This window comes from Myodes glareolus, chromosome 13, assembly GCF_982192425.1.
Source record: "Myodes glareolus chromosome 13, mMyoGla1.1, whole genome shotgun sequence".
NCBI lineage: Eukaryota > Metazoa > Chordata > Mammalia > Rodentia > Cricetidae > Myodes > Myodes glareolus.
Genome location: NC_142038.1, coordinates 18,201,313 through 18,216,637, shown reverse-complemented (window position 1 = coordinate 18,216,637; position 15,325 = coordinate 18,201,313). Strand labels below are relative to the sequence as shown.

Here is a 15,325-nt window from a genome sequence, read left to right as displayed (position 1 = left end):
TTTATAAGAAAAAATGGCTACAAAATATGGGATAAAAAACCTCTGGACATTAGAACTCCCAAAAGGTCTATTTAGGGAAAAACAGTGGTAAGCAAAACTGTGAAAGTCTCACGGAATAGCTTCCAGTGGTTAGCACTCCAAATACCAACATAAATGACATAAATTTAAGTATGTGCTTTCCTATTCTGAATTCAGATAAAATAAGAAATATAATCGTTTACTTGCCATACAAATGGGCATCTGAAAAACTAAACTGAGAGTGGATAAGAGTATAATCTTAGGCTTCTAGTAAATTATGTCTTCTTCATCCTTCTCTCTCATTGCATTACTGGATTGGCCCCTTATCTAATCAATATCTACTTGTTTGAGTTTTCCAAGGCCTTTGTCAGTAGGGAACTTTCATTTACTGGGTATAACCTTTCAGTACTATGCAGGTTTCCCAATGTTGTACAATTTGATAACACTGTGACTCTTAGATCTATAGTCCACGTGAAGGTTGTGTGAGGAGATCAGAGCCATGAACACAAACATAACAGGACCTAAGAATAATAGCATTCACCTTCATCTTTATTATGCCTCGGGCTATTGTTGTTGTTCCCAGAATCCCCAAATCACCCTTGGCAGTTTGCTTACCCCAGCATTCCAGTTTATGATTTATGGAAAAGCTGTAGTATTTGTTGAGGGTCTGATGGTGTCAGAATATTTTATACTGCTGTAAATTGTTTGAGGAACTAAGAAAGCTCAGTGTATATTTGTATCGAGTTCTCTAAAGCACCTAGAATTATGGAGCCAAACAACTGATTAACCAACTTGAAATGGGAGAATAGAATTGTGATCAACATCTCTAAAACCCAGAGTGAGGTTAGTGGTCACCCGTGGGTGCCTGAAACCTAAGAAAAGAACAGCGGAAGAAAGCTCCCTTTGTGAGCAATTCCGAGAGTTACGGTACTAGACACGGGCTCTTGTCAGACTCCTGGGTGTGTTTATTCTACTGTTATTTCAAGATACTGAGCATCTGCGCTGTGATGCACGCAGCCAGGCACAGGAGATAGGCTGATATTTGTGAGCGAACTGAAAATAATCATCGTTTATGATGATTACAAGGTATATAGCTGGATTATGCTGAGCGTAAAGAACTTTCCAGTTCTCCTGCTTTTAATTCTCCTAAGGGTCCAGTGGAGAAGCTGAAAGCCCATATAAGGTAGGGCAGTGGGTCCAGGAGTACTGACATTGGCCCGTAGCTGCGAGTCTCTTGTAGAGGTCTGTGCTACAGTAGATAGATAGGATGTCATGCTAAGCAAAGCCACGAGATAACCTCCTAAAATTTATAATATCAAATCTGTTGAGGAATAGCTAAAGTAGGGTCTGTTGGAGTCTCTCTGGTTAGAGGAGGTGAGTGGGGATAGAATAGAGGAGCAACGTACAAGGCTGTTGTTTTAAAACACACTTAGCTCAATATTATTTCATCTTTTCCAAACAAGTGTGGAAGTAAATCAAATAATCAGCGAAGCTTGGCAATGCCTTCTTGGGCTCCGCAGATAACGAGAGAGCGGGCTGTATGGACGTTTCTTGGGTGGGGAATGCACATCGGGATTAAGGAGAGTGCGCCGAGCCTTCTGTATTAATGGGGGCAGATGCAAGTTCAAGATGGAAGTCAAGATGAAAAGTCCACCTCCTCAGAAAGGCTGATAAATACTGCCCCGGCATTGGCTGCTCCCCGAGAAGGGTTCATTTGCGACTCACTTGAGCAAGGCCTTGCTCCAGGAAATAGCCATTAGTGCTGCGAGGTCTGGTAATGAAGACATTACTTAAAACCTCCGCCATCTGTCCCACTTTAATCAGGAATGCGGTGAGAATGAATTCCGAACACACAGCAAGAAACTAGCAGAAACGCCCTGTAAGAGCATTTTAGCACGGCATATGTTCCTTTTGCCAGCAGTGCGATTCTGTTGGTTCACATTTGTTTGCGCGTGTCATTGATTTGGCCCCACTAGAATCTAAGGGCTCAAAGGCACTTGGGAGACCCGCTATTTCCTCACCGTGGTTTAATCAATGAGGCCGGAGCAAACAAGAAACCATTCCAGAATCTCCCGTTTCTGTTTAGAAGCCTTCCTATTACGTCCACCTGTTTTCTAATGTTGGATAAAGAATTATGTTCTGGGGCCAGTCAAATGGCTGAGTAGGTAAAGGAGCCCACCGCCAGGCATGCCGACCTGAGTCTGTCCTCTGGCATCCGCATGCACTCTGTGATACAGACACACAGACAATAAGTAAATAAAAATGCAATTATTTTTCGAAAGACTATATTCTGGGTTATTAAGACATTCATGTGGTAACACTTCACATGTCATAACATGTCAGTCCACTTTGATCAACAGTGAAGGGAGATCCTAAACCCTCAGAGACGGAGCAGATGCCCACAGTGAGGTGGTGTATGGAAAAGAAGCATGTGCTAGGCAAGTGCAGTTTCGTGCATTGCCCAGGAGGAGTTCATGAAGGAGCCGTGGCATATGCAGGAACCCTGGCTAGGGTAGAACACATTCTTCTTAGCTGCCCTGTCTCTGACCCAGGCTGTAAGCATCCGTTAACCAAGAGAACCTTTACATGTTCTCTGCACCCCACATATTCATAGTGTGTGGTCTGTGGCAGTGTTTCCTTGAGCAAGAAGACACCAACATCAGCTTCAAGGTGCTTCTGCTGTCTCCCAGGAATTATTTGGAGATGCTTAAGGCTAACACAGAAAAGGTTAATGTGGAATCATTTCTGTGGGGCAAAATTGCTCGAAGAAAATAATCGAAATAAGTCAGCATAATTAAAAGTAGCAACTCACACGGGATATAAAGTAATCGGTACCTTTAAATTCCTGTGTATTGAAGTCCAGCTCTCCGCCAGGGGAGCAAGAAGGATTCTCATCCCACACATATGGTCTGCACCGTTTATTCCATCTTAACTTCATTTTACGGATATTCATAAAGTTAAAAATATGGCTCATACAAACAGATAAAGAATACATTTTAAACATAATTTATCGCTAATTTGGGAACCAGTATGATAGTAAAATTAATTTGATAAAGTATTTATAAGTATTGGGTGGGTGGCACATTGTTGGACAAAATACAGGGCTGTGTTCCCACTCTAGGTGTATCTAATTAATATCCCTTAAGACAATTAAACTATAACTTTTAGGATTATCTTTTCTATCTGATAGCAATCTAGCTTAAATCTGATATGGAAGATTCCACCTGTCATTCAACACCAGGGAGACCAAGGCAAGGGGATCATGAGTTTAAAGCCAGTTTTTGGCTACAGTGTGATTTCAGAGTTAGTCCATATACTATAAGAGTCCTGGTCTCAAAAATAAAACAAAATGAAACAAAAATCTAAAATTTAACATGAGACTTCAGAGAATTGGGTTCTAACCAATAAAAAAGTAAAACAAGCAAATTGTCTGGAACTGTTAAGTAATTGTTGGATCCCGTTAGTGAATAGTGTCCCACTAAATCTTCATGCTACAGTTTACATTTATTTCAAATTTTGGTTAATGTTTCTTTACACTGATGAAGTCCAGAGAGGTTAAAAAACCCTGGACAAAGTTTCAAAACCAGATCAGTGTATGGCAGGAGCTTCCTGGTTTCGGCTGTGTGGCACTGCCTTGGGAGGTGTCTGTCCATTCACATGTTGTGGCAGGCAGTAATCTTGAACAGTGTTGTGCATGTTTTGAGACATTTCCAGTTAGGACTGCCCATGTTGTCAGTGCCATTTCTTCCTCATTTCAGCCTTTCCTGGTTCCCCCAACTTGGCTCTAACTGGCAGCACAAACTTTGCTTACCCAAGCCCGGCCTTTCCTGAAGTTGTCATGTTTCCCATGAGATGAGCAGTTGGGTTTAATAATTAAATCACCCTAATTTAAAAGATATTCCTTCACAGTCTTAGAGTTTCTCCTGGTTCCTCATTAGGAAGCAGCTTCAGCATTTGTGGCCTTGATCCCTCATTAAGCGTCTATTTACCTGGTTCCTACACAGTGGCAGATGCTGTTAGAGCCGGTGGACACATCACCGTGTGTGCAGGGTTTCCTTGGGTACCAACCGCTCTCCTAAGGTGCTCAAGAGGCAGGTGCTACAGTAAGGGAATTCCCGTTGGGCGAGGCCATAAAGGCTTCTTCCTCCAGATGGCACAGGCAAGGTGGGTGGTCGAGGTGGTGCTGCAAGGGCTCCATTTTGGCCGTGGGCTGGAGAAAGAGCAGGCTTTGTCATTCAGGCTAAAGGAGGGAATCATGAAGACATTTATTTTGAAACATGATTTCGTGCAGCCCGGGTTGATCTTGAACTTGCAATGCTGCACCGCAGCCGGTCCTGAACACTGGATCCTCCTGCCTCTACCTCCAAAGTGTGAGGATTAACCACATTCACCACCATGCCCATCTGGAACAGTACTCACGACATGGCTCTGATTTGCTTTTAAAACACAAAGAGCATTGCCTGGCCAGGCTTCTCGGTGACACCTTGTAATTGCTCAGATGAGAGGAGCTCTGAGGCGCAGACTATATTTCCAGCATCACGAGACACAGCTATTGTGAACAGTTTGCAAGCACACACACACATACACACAAACAAAAGCTGTATCTTGTTTTCTCCTAGGAAAAGAAAACACTCCTAGAGAGAAAATCGTGTTTGGAAAGCAAGCTGCTGCAGCTCAAGTCTAATGACGCACATTCGAAAAGGTTTGAAAATCTACCTCCTAAAAAAAATAACAGTGTCTGGTAGCTTTCCTGTTCGTGGCTGTGCTGGACTGTAGGCAGGTGGGACTTATACTTCTAGAGGAAATAGAGAGAGTAGGGCAGATGCAGGAAGAAAGGATGTCAAATTTCTAGGATTAATAGACGTGCGTCCCATTTCCTATCTATGAGGGATCAGGGGCCGGAGTACAGGAAGGTCCGGGAGACCCACTTGGAGAGTTCATGCTTCTGAAGCCTGAGTCTGCCACTTCTCTACTCACTCAAAGTTGCTGGCACATCTTTATCCTCTATGCTTTCATCTCTGAGAAAGTGTCCCATCCACCACCTACATCAGTCTGGCTAGTCATCAGATGAAACTCTTAGAGCCTGCCACTCTTCAAACTCCATAGAAAACAAAAAGAATAGTATGGAAAGCAGCCTTAGTTTGCTGGGGTGGCTTGGCTACATTCGTCATTTGCTACCTGTTATGTCTTAGTCTCTACTCAGGAGGCAGGACAGCTTCTGGTCGCTGCAGCAGCTGTGCTGCTGGAATGTCAGGTCCTGACCCATATCACATTTCCCTAGATTCTCCCTTTCCTTTTGATTCTAAACTCACTCTAGTCCTGGTGTGTTCTGAGTTCAAGATTACACATAACCCTATTTCAGCTTCAGACTTCAACCATCAAGGACTTCGGTCTCTAGGTTATTAGGCACTATTATGAGCATCCAGGAGACAAATTTTCATTGTCCTTTGTACTATCATATAGTCACAGACATCCTTACTCCTTTATCTTCTGACTTCGCCCTATTTCTCATTCCTTTCTTACGCTATCTATCTTGTACTGTCTGTTGTTATACTTTGTGCTTTCTGGCCAGCTGGTAACTATGCATTCTTGGGCACTTATGGCAATGGCCAGAGACAGGCTGAACTTCAAGTTGCACTCACATATTTGAATAATCTGTCATATTAATCTGTTATTTTTCCTTTCTTCCTCCCTGTGAATAAGCATAGAACCCAAGGGAGCAGACGTATGGTAGCTGTGTGTCACTGTCTGTCTTGGTAAAGAAGGACATACAGACAGAGAGCAGATAGGCCATGGCAACACTTACAGATTGTCTCTAGTCAAGTTTATTTTTGGCCTTTCTCTTTTCCTCCCTTTTCTCCTTCCTTCTCTCCCCTCTTTGCTCTTAGATGTAAAGATCTTTCTTATGTAACTGAACTATGGCCTTACACAGTGTTCCTTCCTTTCAGAGTCCAGGTAGTCTGAGTTTGAGGGTTTCCTTTCTGTTTGTTTGTTTAAGACAATAAGAGGTGTCTTGTCTGATTTCTAAGCAACCTAATCTTTCATTTTAATCTGCTGTGTATGAGCAGTGCATACGGAATTCTCAAAAGTAGCTTTGAGGAAGCTTTGGGAATTTCTTGGGGTAAAGCGCGTGCTCTATGTTTCTAGAAAGGAACTGAACATCCAGTCTTACCGCATTTCCAGGCAGAAGACATCTCAAACCCCTGTCTTCCTTCTTACCTTTGCTGAGCTGTATGAGGAACCATCGTTCACATTACTGGGTGACAGCCAGAAGGAAATCAATATAAGTGGAACTCTTAAGTTGAAGCACTAAAAGCCTGGTAAATGCACCACAAATATGAGATGTTTTTCTTAGTCTGAGGTTAGATAGATATAAGGAAAATACAGAAAAGAGCAGAGTTACTTTCTTAAAAGTAAGACATTGTTGCTGCTGTCATCTTGGATAAGATATTTTGCAGCTTACAGAGTAACCACCTTTGCACGAATGGAATCCTTCTAGAAGATCCTCAAGGACAACCTCTGCACTCTGAAGTGTGTAGTGGTTTGTCTCAGAAGATGCCACAGTGGTTTGGTTTCAGTATTCCCATACAAAGCAGAGCCTTGCATGTTGCCATGGAGGGCATTGATACCTGTTCTTTCATTTCTGAAAACTTCTGATGGCCTCTGAGACGAGTTTTCTTACTCCCCTGTGTGACAAAGAGGAAAAGCCATGGAGGCATGCTGCTTACTGGCTTGCTCTTCATGACTTGCCCAGCCTGCTTTCTCCTCTAACTTAGGACGACCTGTTACTGATGGCACAGTCCTAGCCTCCTCCCATATCAATTGTTTATCAAGAAAAGACCCACAGGCTTGCCTACAGGCCAATCTGAGGGAGGCGCTTCATCAGTTTCCTTATTTTTGCACATATGATCCTACCTTGGGTCAAGTTTATAAAATCTAACCACACACATACGTAGTAAAGCCCTTTGTCTCAACAAAGCGCCCAGACTTCTGGCTCCCTTCTGCTCAGAGGGAACCCAAGTCTAACCATTAGCTAGGCCATTGTTACTCCTTTTTTTTTCTTCTTTTTCCTTTTTCATTGGAGGATTTTTTTAAATTTTAACACTAATTTCTTTTGCTCCTCATATCCAGAACTGTGCTTTCTGTGGCTGTCCTGTACTGAGACTCCTCATCCTCCCATCCCCAGATCTCTTCACCAACTCTTCCTCCCAGGGAGCTGTGCATCCCCCTACAATGTCTCAGCTGCCCTGCTTGCCTGGTCCCAGTCTCCTTGAAATTCACGGATTGCCGACTCCCTGGGTTTGGGCTCCTCTCATTCTGTTTGAACTGTTTGAAGATCTCCAGCATCCACAGTCCTTGGTGGGGGTCTGATTTCCCCACTTATTCCTTTGGTGTGTGAGTCCTTCTCCGGGTGTCATGAAATCTCCACCCGAGCCTCCTTTGCCCTGGTAAAGGAGTTGCTCAGGTGGAAGCCCAGAAAAAACTAAAATCTGACGGTGATGTATGCTAGTGGGACACACATGAACTTTAGAAATGATGAGACAGGCAATGTCTGGAGACTGAGAGTTCACAGTCTGGTCTGTTCCAATCTCAGGAGCACAAACATTCCCGCTAAGAGCAGACATTCACTTCCTTCCTTCCCAATACTTCTGCCCATGAACATGGAATGGAAAAACAGATAGACTATACATTTAATTGCTGTTGTTTCTTGCTGCCTCTCCCTAAGGCAAAGACCAAAGTCTCTGTTTCTGCTGGGAACTGGGTTCTTTAAAGGACTGTGTTCCAGAAACAGGGCCTCTTGTCCCCCTCTCTGCATGCCAAGCAAGCTGTCCTCTTGATCTTCCAGCTGTTTGTGAGTCTCCGCCTCCCACGCTGCTGTGGAAAGACTGGGGTTGTACATGTTGGCTGCCATACCCAGCTCTAGGTGAACTCAGGGAATCCAAACTCAGGTCCTTAGGCTTCCAGCCTCGGAGTCATTTCCCTACCCAGAAGCAGCTTTTGACCCTAATGCACATCTCATTCAATTTCGTATACAAGCGGAGCACAGGGCTATCCTTCCTCAGGTTTCTTGTGTGTACCTGGATCCCTGGGACCTTAACTGCTCAAGGCTCAACAGCAGGAGGGGAGGCCGGTATAGCAAAAATTCCTTCACTCCTTCCTCCTCTCTGTGCATCCTCAGCTGCCAGGATCTTCAAGCAGAGATTTCCACCCTCCAGGAGCAGATCTGTCACCTGCAGTTCGTGATTCACTCCCAGCATCAGAACCTGCGCAACATCATCCAGGAGGTCAGGGTAACAAGGGCCTTTCGCAGGTAGATGGCAGGTTTACCACAAGCCAAGACCACACCTGGGCAGTTTGGCAAGCTGAGTCCCGAGACTCGCCTTCCCCCGACATAGCCTTTCAGTTTCTCAGGCAACCTGGCTCCGCAGCTTCTCTTGCCTATAATGTCAACACCTGTCAGGTTCCAGAAGAGAGTCTGAGAAACTATGCTTAGCTGCTCGTTTAGATATTTTAGGAATTTTTGTACAAGCATAAAGGTTTTAAGTCAGATGTTGCTCACTGTTAAGTGGGAGACGTTGTACATTAGGATGTTTAAACCTTTCTTAAGTAATCAGGTCTGGATTGTGTGGGCTATTTATTTTCAGGATTAGAGATTGACTACGCCTGGCATATGCTAGCTAAATGCTCTAACCCTGAGCTGTAGCAACAGCCCTATTTGACGCTGAATTTGAGATAGTGTAAAATGAATTGATTAATTGACCAAGGTAGTTTGGGAATTGCTATACAGCCCAGGCTGGCCTTGAATTTGGAATCCTCCTGCCTCAGCATTCCGGGTAGCTGGGGTTCCAGCTACAACCAGATGTGACTGCTACATCTTTGTACCCTAATAAGCAGTTCTAGGGGGTGTTTTAAAGCAGGAAATAGCCTCACTCTGCTCCGCAGCGAGTTCTTCTGCAGGATGAGGCAAATGTTATTCACTGCAGCCTTTCCCCACCTAGGCTCCCGTTGGGTTTTCTGTAGGTAGGTTTCTCCCATAGTTGAAAATGGAGGGGGCACTATTGGTAGTGACCCCCCTGAGTGGCAGTTTGGCTTGTGGTCTTAAGTGGCCTGTTGGCTCTGCCCATGCTGCAGGATCGCATCTTTTTGATTCTATGAACATCATCTAGTCATATAAAGCTGCGTCATTCTTGATTTGTGTAACCGAATTCCCCGTGGCCTGACAAGATTTCCCAATTATGCTTCCTGTTTCTTAGATGGAGGGATTAAAAAGTACTTTAAAGGAACAAGACGAAAAAATTGAAAATTTGAAAGAAAAAGTCAACATACTTGAAACTCAGGTAAGAAGAGAATCTGTACTGTATGTTTCAGTGTTAGTACTGCCTGGGTATGTATACATAAGTGTGCGCCTGCATGTAAATGATACATTATCACATGTGCATACACTTGAGAATGGTTATGTGCTTGTGTGACTTTGAATGTGTTTCTATGTCATTGCATTTGACTGTGTCTGAATGTCTGTACATGTACCCTGGTATCTATGAATGTGTGTCTTCAGTCTCTTTATCGGCATATATGCATCTGCTATGCTTGAGAAAGTATAGCTTACTTTCAATAACAATTACATTGTAACTAACTTATTATTGAACACATGTGTTAAATTTTCATTATTAGTTTTAGATATTAAATAAAGGTTAAAAGTTCAGTCACATTTCACCCTGGATACTCACTGTACTGGCAAAACAGGTGATGATCTTGAACTCTAGTTCAAGAGGTGTGATCAGGGCTGCCCTTGTGTAAATTTTCTCGAGTCAGACAGTGAGGCTTCTTGACTCCTGGTTCTCACACTTTTTTCTGGTCTGTGATGTCCTCTTCCTTATATTTTTCTTCATTTATATCCACTCTGGCTTCCCAGCCTTGCCTCCGAGATTAACTACATCTCAAAGTCTCTGAACCTATCATGCCTTTGAATGTTTTTCAAACTCAGTGTAAAATGAGAGGCTTTTCTTGGGCGTTGGTTGGAAAAGTGGTGTGAGTTGGTTTTCCTTCACAGCAGAAGATTCTCCATGACTGTAAAATGAAGAGCTTCCCACTCGGCAGTTATATAAAGAATTGACTTTTTAGAAACTTTAGCAAAGTAATTTTGCAGTTGTATTACATTCTACTTTTGCTAGTTTTAACTTAATAGTTCATCATGGATGAGCATTTTAAAATTAAATGTTTTTGTAAAGACTTGAAAAGTCAAAAAAAAAGAAGCAGCATATTTTAATTTCCTATGATGAGACACGTTTTTCTTGCAACTCACTCATTCTCTCTCCTGTAAACCTCTTCCTGGCTCTTCATGGTAGATTCCATCCACCTCACAGGAAGCACAGGAAAGCCTCAAAAGGTGGAATCCCTCCAAGGAAGAATTTTGTTATCCAATGAGTTTATAATCTTTCCTAGATGCTGTGCAGTGATTTAGTTGTCTTTGAGGTCCAGTAGTAGAACCAGGAAAGTGTGTCTCTCTCCATGTCCTTCTGCCTTTATATTCCAGGTTCAGTCAGGGATTGTTGACACTCCAGTTAGTGGGGACATAATCAGACCTGTGCTGCCCTCCTGGAAGCATGTGAGCTGGCTACAGACTCTTCAGAATGATATGATAATACCCTTCAGTGTTTCTCTGGATTCTCTGAGTATAGCTGACCCCAGGCAGTTTGGTTTTTTTGTTTGTTTTGGTTTTTCATTTATAAACAAGGCTTGGAACCATCTAGTGAGTGTCCCTGTGGTCTCCAATTTATTTTATTGAGTAGATAGATGTTTTTCTTGCCAGTAGTATACTCCTTCCCTTGGAACTTTAAAAACCCAAGACTTATTAATGAACTGGCCTTGAATTTACTACACAGCCAAGAACAACCTTGAATTTCTTATATTCCTGCCACCAGTTCTTCCTGAGTGTTGAGACTGTAGGCCTGTCTAAGGTTTATAATCTGCTTGGGGTGGAATTCAAGATTTAGGCCATGCCAGACACATACACGGCCAGTTCATCTACATTCACTTAATTCATTCATTCAACAAAACATTTTGTGTATTTCTGTGCAGGAGAGCACCACTGTTGGGTCAGGCTTTCCTGAGCTTCAACTAGTTTACATTGCAGTTGAGAACCTAGCAAAAAAACAAATGATCTTCAGGAGTGCTAAGTGCTTCAAGAAATGCTAGGACAGTATAAGTAAGTGCAGGAGGAACAGGGCAGAGAAGGCTTCTCTGAGCAGGAGATGTTTGAGGAGATTAGTGAGTGAGGAGCTATGGTGAGATAGCTCCAAGCTTATTCCCAGTACTTTCTTCTCGGCACAGCTCCTAATCTGGACAAGACATACCAAGAGTGGACCAGCTAGCACTTTAATGATAAGCCTGCCACTGACTATGAAACTGAACAGCACTGGCTGATTCTGTCACAAAAAGTTTGGTCCCTTTCTAAGACAATAACACTTCCAAACCTACCAACTTTATAAACTCTGTAGACAGTGTCGTCTCATCAGCTTCTGCATAATTGTCCAATCACAGTATATTCTTACTCCAATCAAAGTTGTCAATGTGACACTGAGTTTTCAACTACATCATCATGGACTGAGTACTGATCGTGGAGACTTTCCTCAGTCACATACTTGGCCTAAGATATGAGCCTACACTCATTGTGTGCATGCATTGGATTTGTCTCCTAAGAGAAACACGATGTTTATTATCAGTTTGTCTTAACGGAAGTATATCTTCTGGATGAGATGTATATTCTTAACTCTTGAGATTACAATGGAATACTGTATAGTGATGTCAGTTCTATCGTCCATCTTAAAGTTCTCACAGGTCTAATACATGCTGGAGACAGTGATGCATTTTCTCAGCCCACTACTTCTCAGAGTTGATAGACCCTTAAAAGGACCTGCCGAGTTTTATCATAGTCATCACCAGGCACATGGGTTCTGATCTCAGGTGTCGGGAGATGGAGGCTTTATTAAGTCCACAAGTTCCCAGGTGACGTTGATGACCCCAGGCTTATTTGGTAGGAACCACAGTCATGGGATTTTCCCTTTTTTACTTTGCCTGTTTCACCTTGTCTTTAAGATTCAGGTTCAATCTTTATGTGTATGAAAATGCCCTAAACTATTCTGGTCACTCTGATTTAGTTTACATCTTTTCTATAATCATCAGTTGCTTATTGTTTTATGACATCTATTAAATGGTTCTTATCTTATTTTATTTCTACTATCACTTCAATGATAATATGCATCCTACATATTGAAAGAGAAATTTTCAAGATGTCATTATTTTTTTCTGCTGTGTAGTACTCCATTGTATAAATGTACCACATATTCTGAATCCATTCTTTGGTTGAGGGACATTTGTTTCCAGGTTCTGGCTATGACAAATAATGCTGCTATGAACATAGTTGAGTACATGTTCTTGTGTTATGATTGAGCATCCTTTGGGTATATACCCAAAGGTGGTATTTCTGTGTCTTGATTTCTGAGAAATCACCATACTGATATCCAAAGGGGCTGAAAACATCATACTGAGTGATGTAACCCAGGCCCAGAAAGACAATTATCATATATACTCACCCATAAGTGGTTTTTAAGCATAAAGCAAAGAAAACCAGCCTGCAAATCACAATCCAGAGAACCTAGACAACAATGAGGATCCTAAGAGAGACATACATAAATCTAATCAACATAGAAAGTAGAAAAATATAAGATCTCCTGAGTAAATTGGGAGCATGGGGATTATGGGAGAGGGTTGAAGGGGAAGGGAGAGAAAAGGAGGGGATCAGAGAAAAATGTATAGCTCAATAAAATTAATTTAAAAAAAGAAAGAGAAATTTTCAATGCTAGAACAGGAGAATTCTGGGAAGAGGAAAGAGTCAGTCTGCAGTCGTCATAGAGGAAGCCAAACACAGAGGAAACAAGATGAGAATGCCTTGCTAATAAAAGGTACCAAGCCATGTGGCTAACATAAACAAGAATAATGGACTAATTTAAGATGTAAGAATTAGTTAATAAGAAGCCTAAGCTAATAGGCCAACCAGTTTATGATTAATGTAGACCTCTGTATGTTTCTTTGGGACTGAATGGCTGAGAGACCGGGTAGAACAGAATCTTCCATCAACAAAAGCTTTCTTTGGTTTCTTCATATCCCCCTGGTACTGACTTAGTGTGTACATGTTACAGATACTAGATTGCTGGAGTGGGTGGGGTATGAGGCTTAATGGCTAACGCAGTTGATTGCTGATTTTTTTCCTAGTTACATTTTTACTTTACCTGGACTCCTTTCAGACACCCTTAAATGTCTCTACCTCTTGTAATCATTGGTTATTTACTTGCAAAATCAAGAGTCTGGGCTAATTCTTGTGGTCATGCAGAAAAATAATACCTTGCAGGGAAAAGAAAATGAGCTGTGGAGTCAAACAGCCTGCCCACAGACCGGAGTTGGATATGAGGGCTGCATATATTACCAAAGGTTTACCCAAAGCTGGTACTTTGCCAGTTTGAGTTTATTTAGTTTCACTCTGTTGATAAATAATATGTTTATTAATTTTCTATAATTTGTTTTATATATTATACAGAATTTTTTAAAACACAGTACACATGTTTTCTAGAGTTGACTAAGCCAAAGGAAGAAAAATAATGTATATACAATACATATAAGACAAAAGTCTTATATGCTAGATATTCAAAAAAATTTTTCCTGATAGATTTCTATCAAAATCTAATGTCTGTTTTTCAAAATTTTATATTTTGGTGTTGGCTTTTTCCAAAGTCGTAGCATTTCTGAATCAATATGTCCTAAGAATATTTCTTTAAACGTAATCATATGACTTGAAAAGAACAGCCTCTTCTATCGTCACTTCACCTATCTATGTGTAAGTCCCAGATGCTTTAAAATCATTTGAATATTTCATACATGCATGTGATGTATTCTGATTAAAGACACTCTCCCTCTCTCCCTTCTAACTCTTCCAATACCTCCTACCACTATTTTTTATCAACTTCATTTTTTTTAACCCACTGAATGCTGTCAGGATGGCTATAGGATCATCAATAGAAGCATGAGCAAGATATAGGAGTCACATCCCTAAAGAAAACTGTTAGTATCTCTCTCCCAGCAGGAACCAGTGATCAATAGCTCCTCATCTGGAAGTGGGACTTCATGAGCCACTCTCATATCTATGTTGGGAATTTGGTTGGGTTGTTCTTATGTAGGTCTTGTGCATACAGTCATGGTAACTGTGAGTTCATATGTACAGTGTCCCTGTTGTGTCTAGAAAATCATGTCACATATCAGTCCTCCACTACTTCTGGATCTTACAGTTTTTCTACAACTCTTTTTATGATGTTTCCTGAGCCACAGAGGAAAAAGGTGTGAGGTAGATTTGTCATTTAAGGTTGAGCACTCCACAGTCTCTTATTTTCTACTCTGTGACCAGTAATGAGTCTCTGTTAATCACCATCTATTGCAAAAACAAGATTATTTGATGATGATTGAGAGATGTGCTTATTTATGAATATAATGACAAATATGGAGAAGTTTAAGCTACGTTCATTTAGTTAACTAATAAAAACGCATTTTCATTTGGGACTTACTGATTCATGGATTCTTGGCTTAGTCAACAATACTAGGTATGAGTTTTGTCTTGTTAAGTGGACTTTAAATCCAATCAGATGGTGGTTGGTTGTTTTGGTAACATTCATGCCATTAGTGTACTGATGAGCATATTTTATCAAGACAGTTGTTGTAGCTTCCAGGGTTCATAACAAGGAAAATCTCTTGATTTGTTTTCTTCCTCAGTAGAGTACAGAGCACCTTCCAGCACATGAAAACTAGCTAGTAGGGATGAAGCGTCCACATCAGTATTAGTTAGATTTCCCTAATCAGTTAGATTAGTTAGAGTTCTATTACTCAAGTGTGTGGTGTCTTCAGAAATAGGATCTTACCACCAAGTTCTGAGCATAACCAGGAGCAATGGCAATATCTGCAATGTTTTTTGGGGGAGTAGGGTCTGTATTATACTAGTGACCAATAGCTGGAAAAGTGGTAATCCATACATCACAATAGGTTTGTTGATTAATGGCATATGGCATCTTGGAAGGCAATATTTCCCTGTATAGAGCTCATTTCTGTAGATGTGCATGATTTAGAAAACCTTGGGTTTATGTCATGGACCGGCCTCAACAAAATTACCTGTTACCAGGATAGGGTTGTGAGAATTTAAAAATATGAGTAAAGAATACAAAGACACATGAAAATTAATAAGAACAGAAACCACATAAAGTACCAT

General features: G+C 41.5%; 1 protein-coding gene across 6 annotated transcripts in view; it reads left to right on the top strand.

Annotated features, from left to right (window-relative positions):
- The window catches only part of Ccdc68 (coiled-coil domain containing 68), a 48,175-nt gene that overhangs the window by 24,495 nt on the left and 8,355 nt on the right, over positions 1–15,325 (top strand). For 5 of the 6 annotated variants that reach the window (XM_048419490.3, XM_048419489.3, XM_048419491.3 and 2 more), the window contains 3 exons: positions 4,638–4,720; positions 8,198–8,303; positions 9,273–9,356. In XM_048419490.3, coding sequence (XP_048275447.3) covers positions 4,638–4,720; positions 8,198–8,303; positions 9,273–9,356 — 273 coding nt within the window. The remainder of the gene's footprint in view (positions 1–4,637; positions 4,721–8,197; positions 8,304–9,272; positions 9,357–15,325) is intronic. The other variant, XM_085676451.2, reaches the window with a different exon arrangement.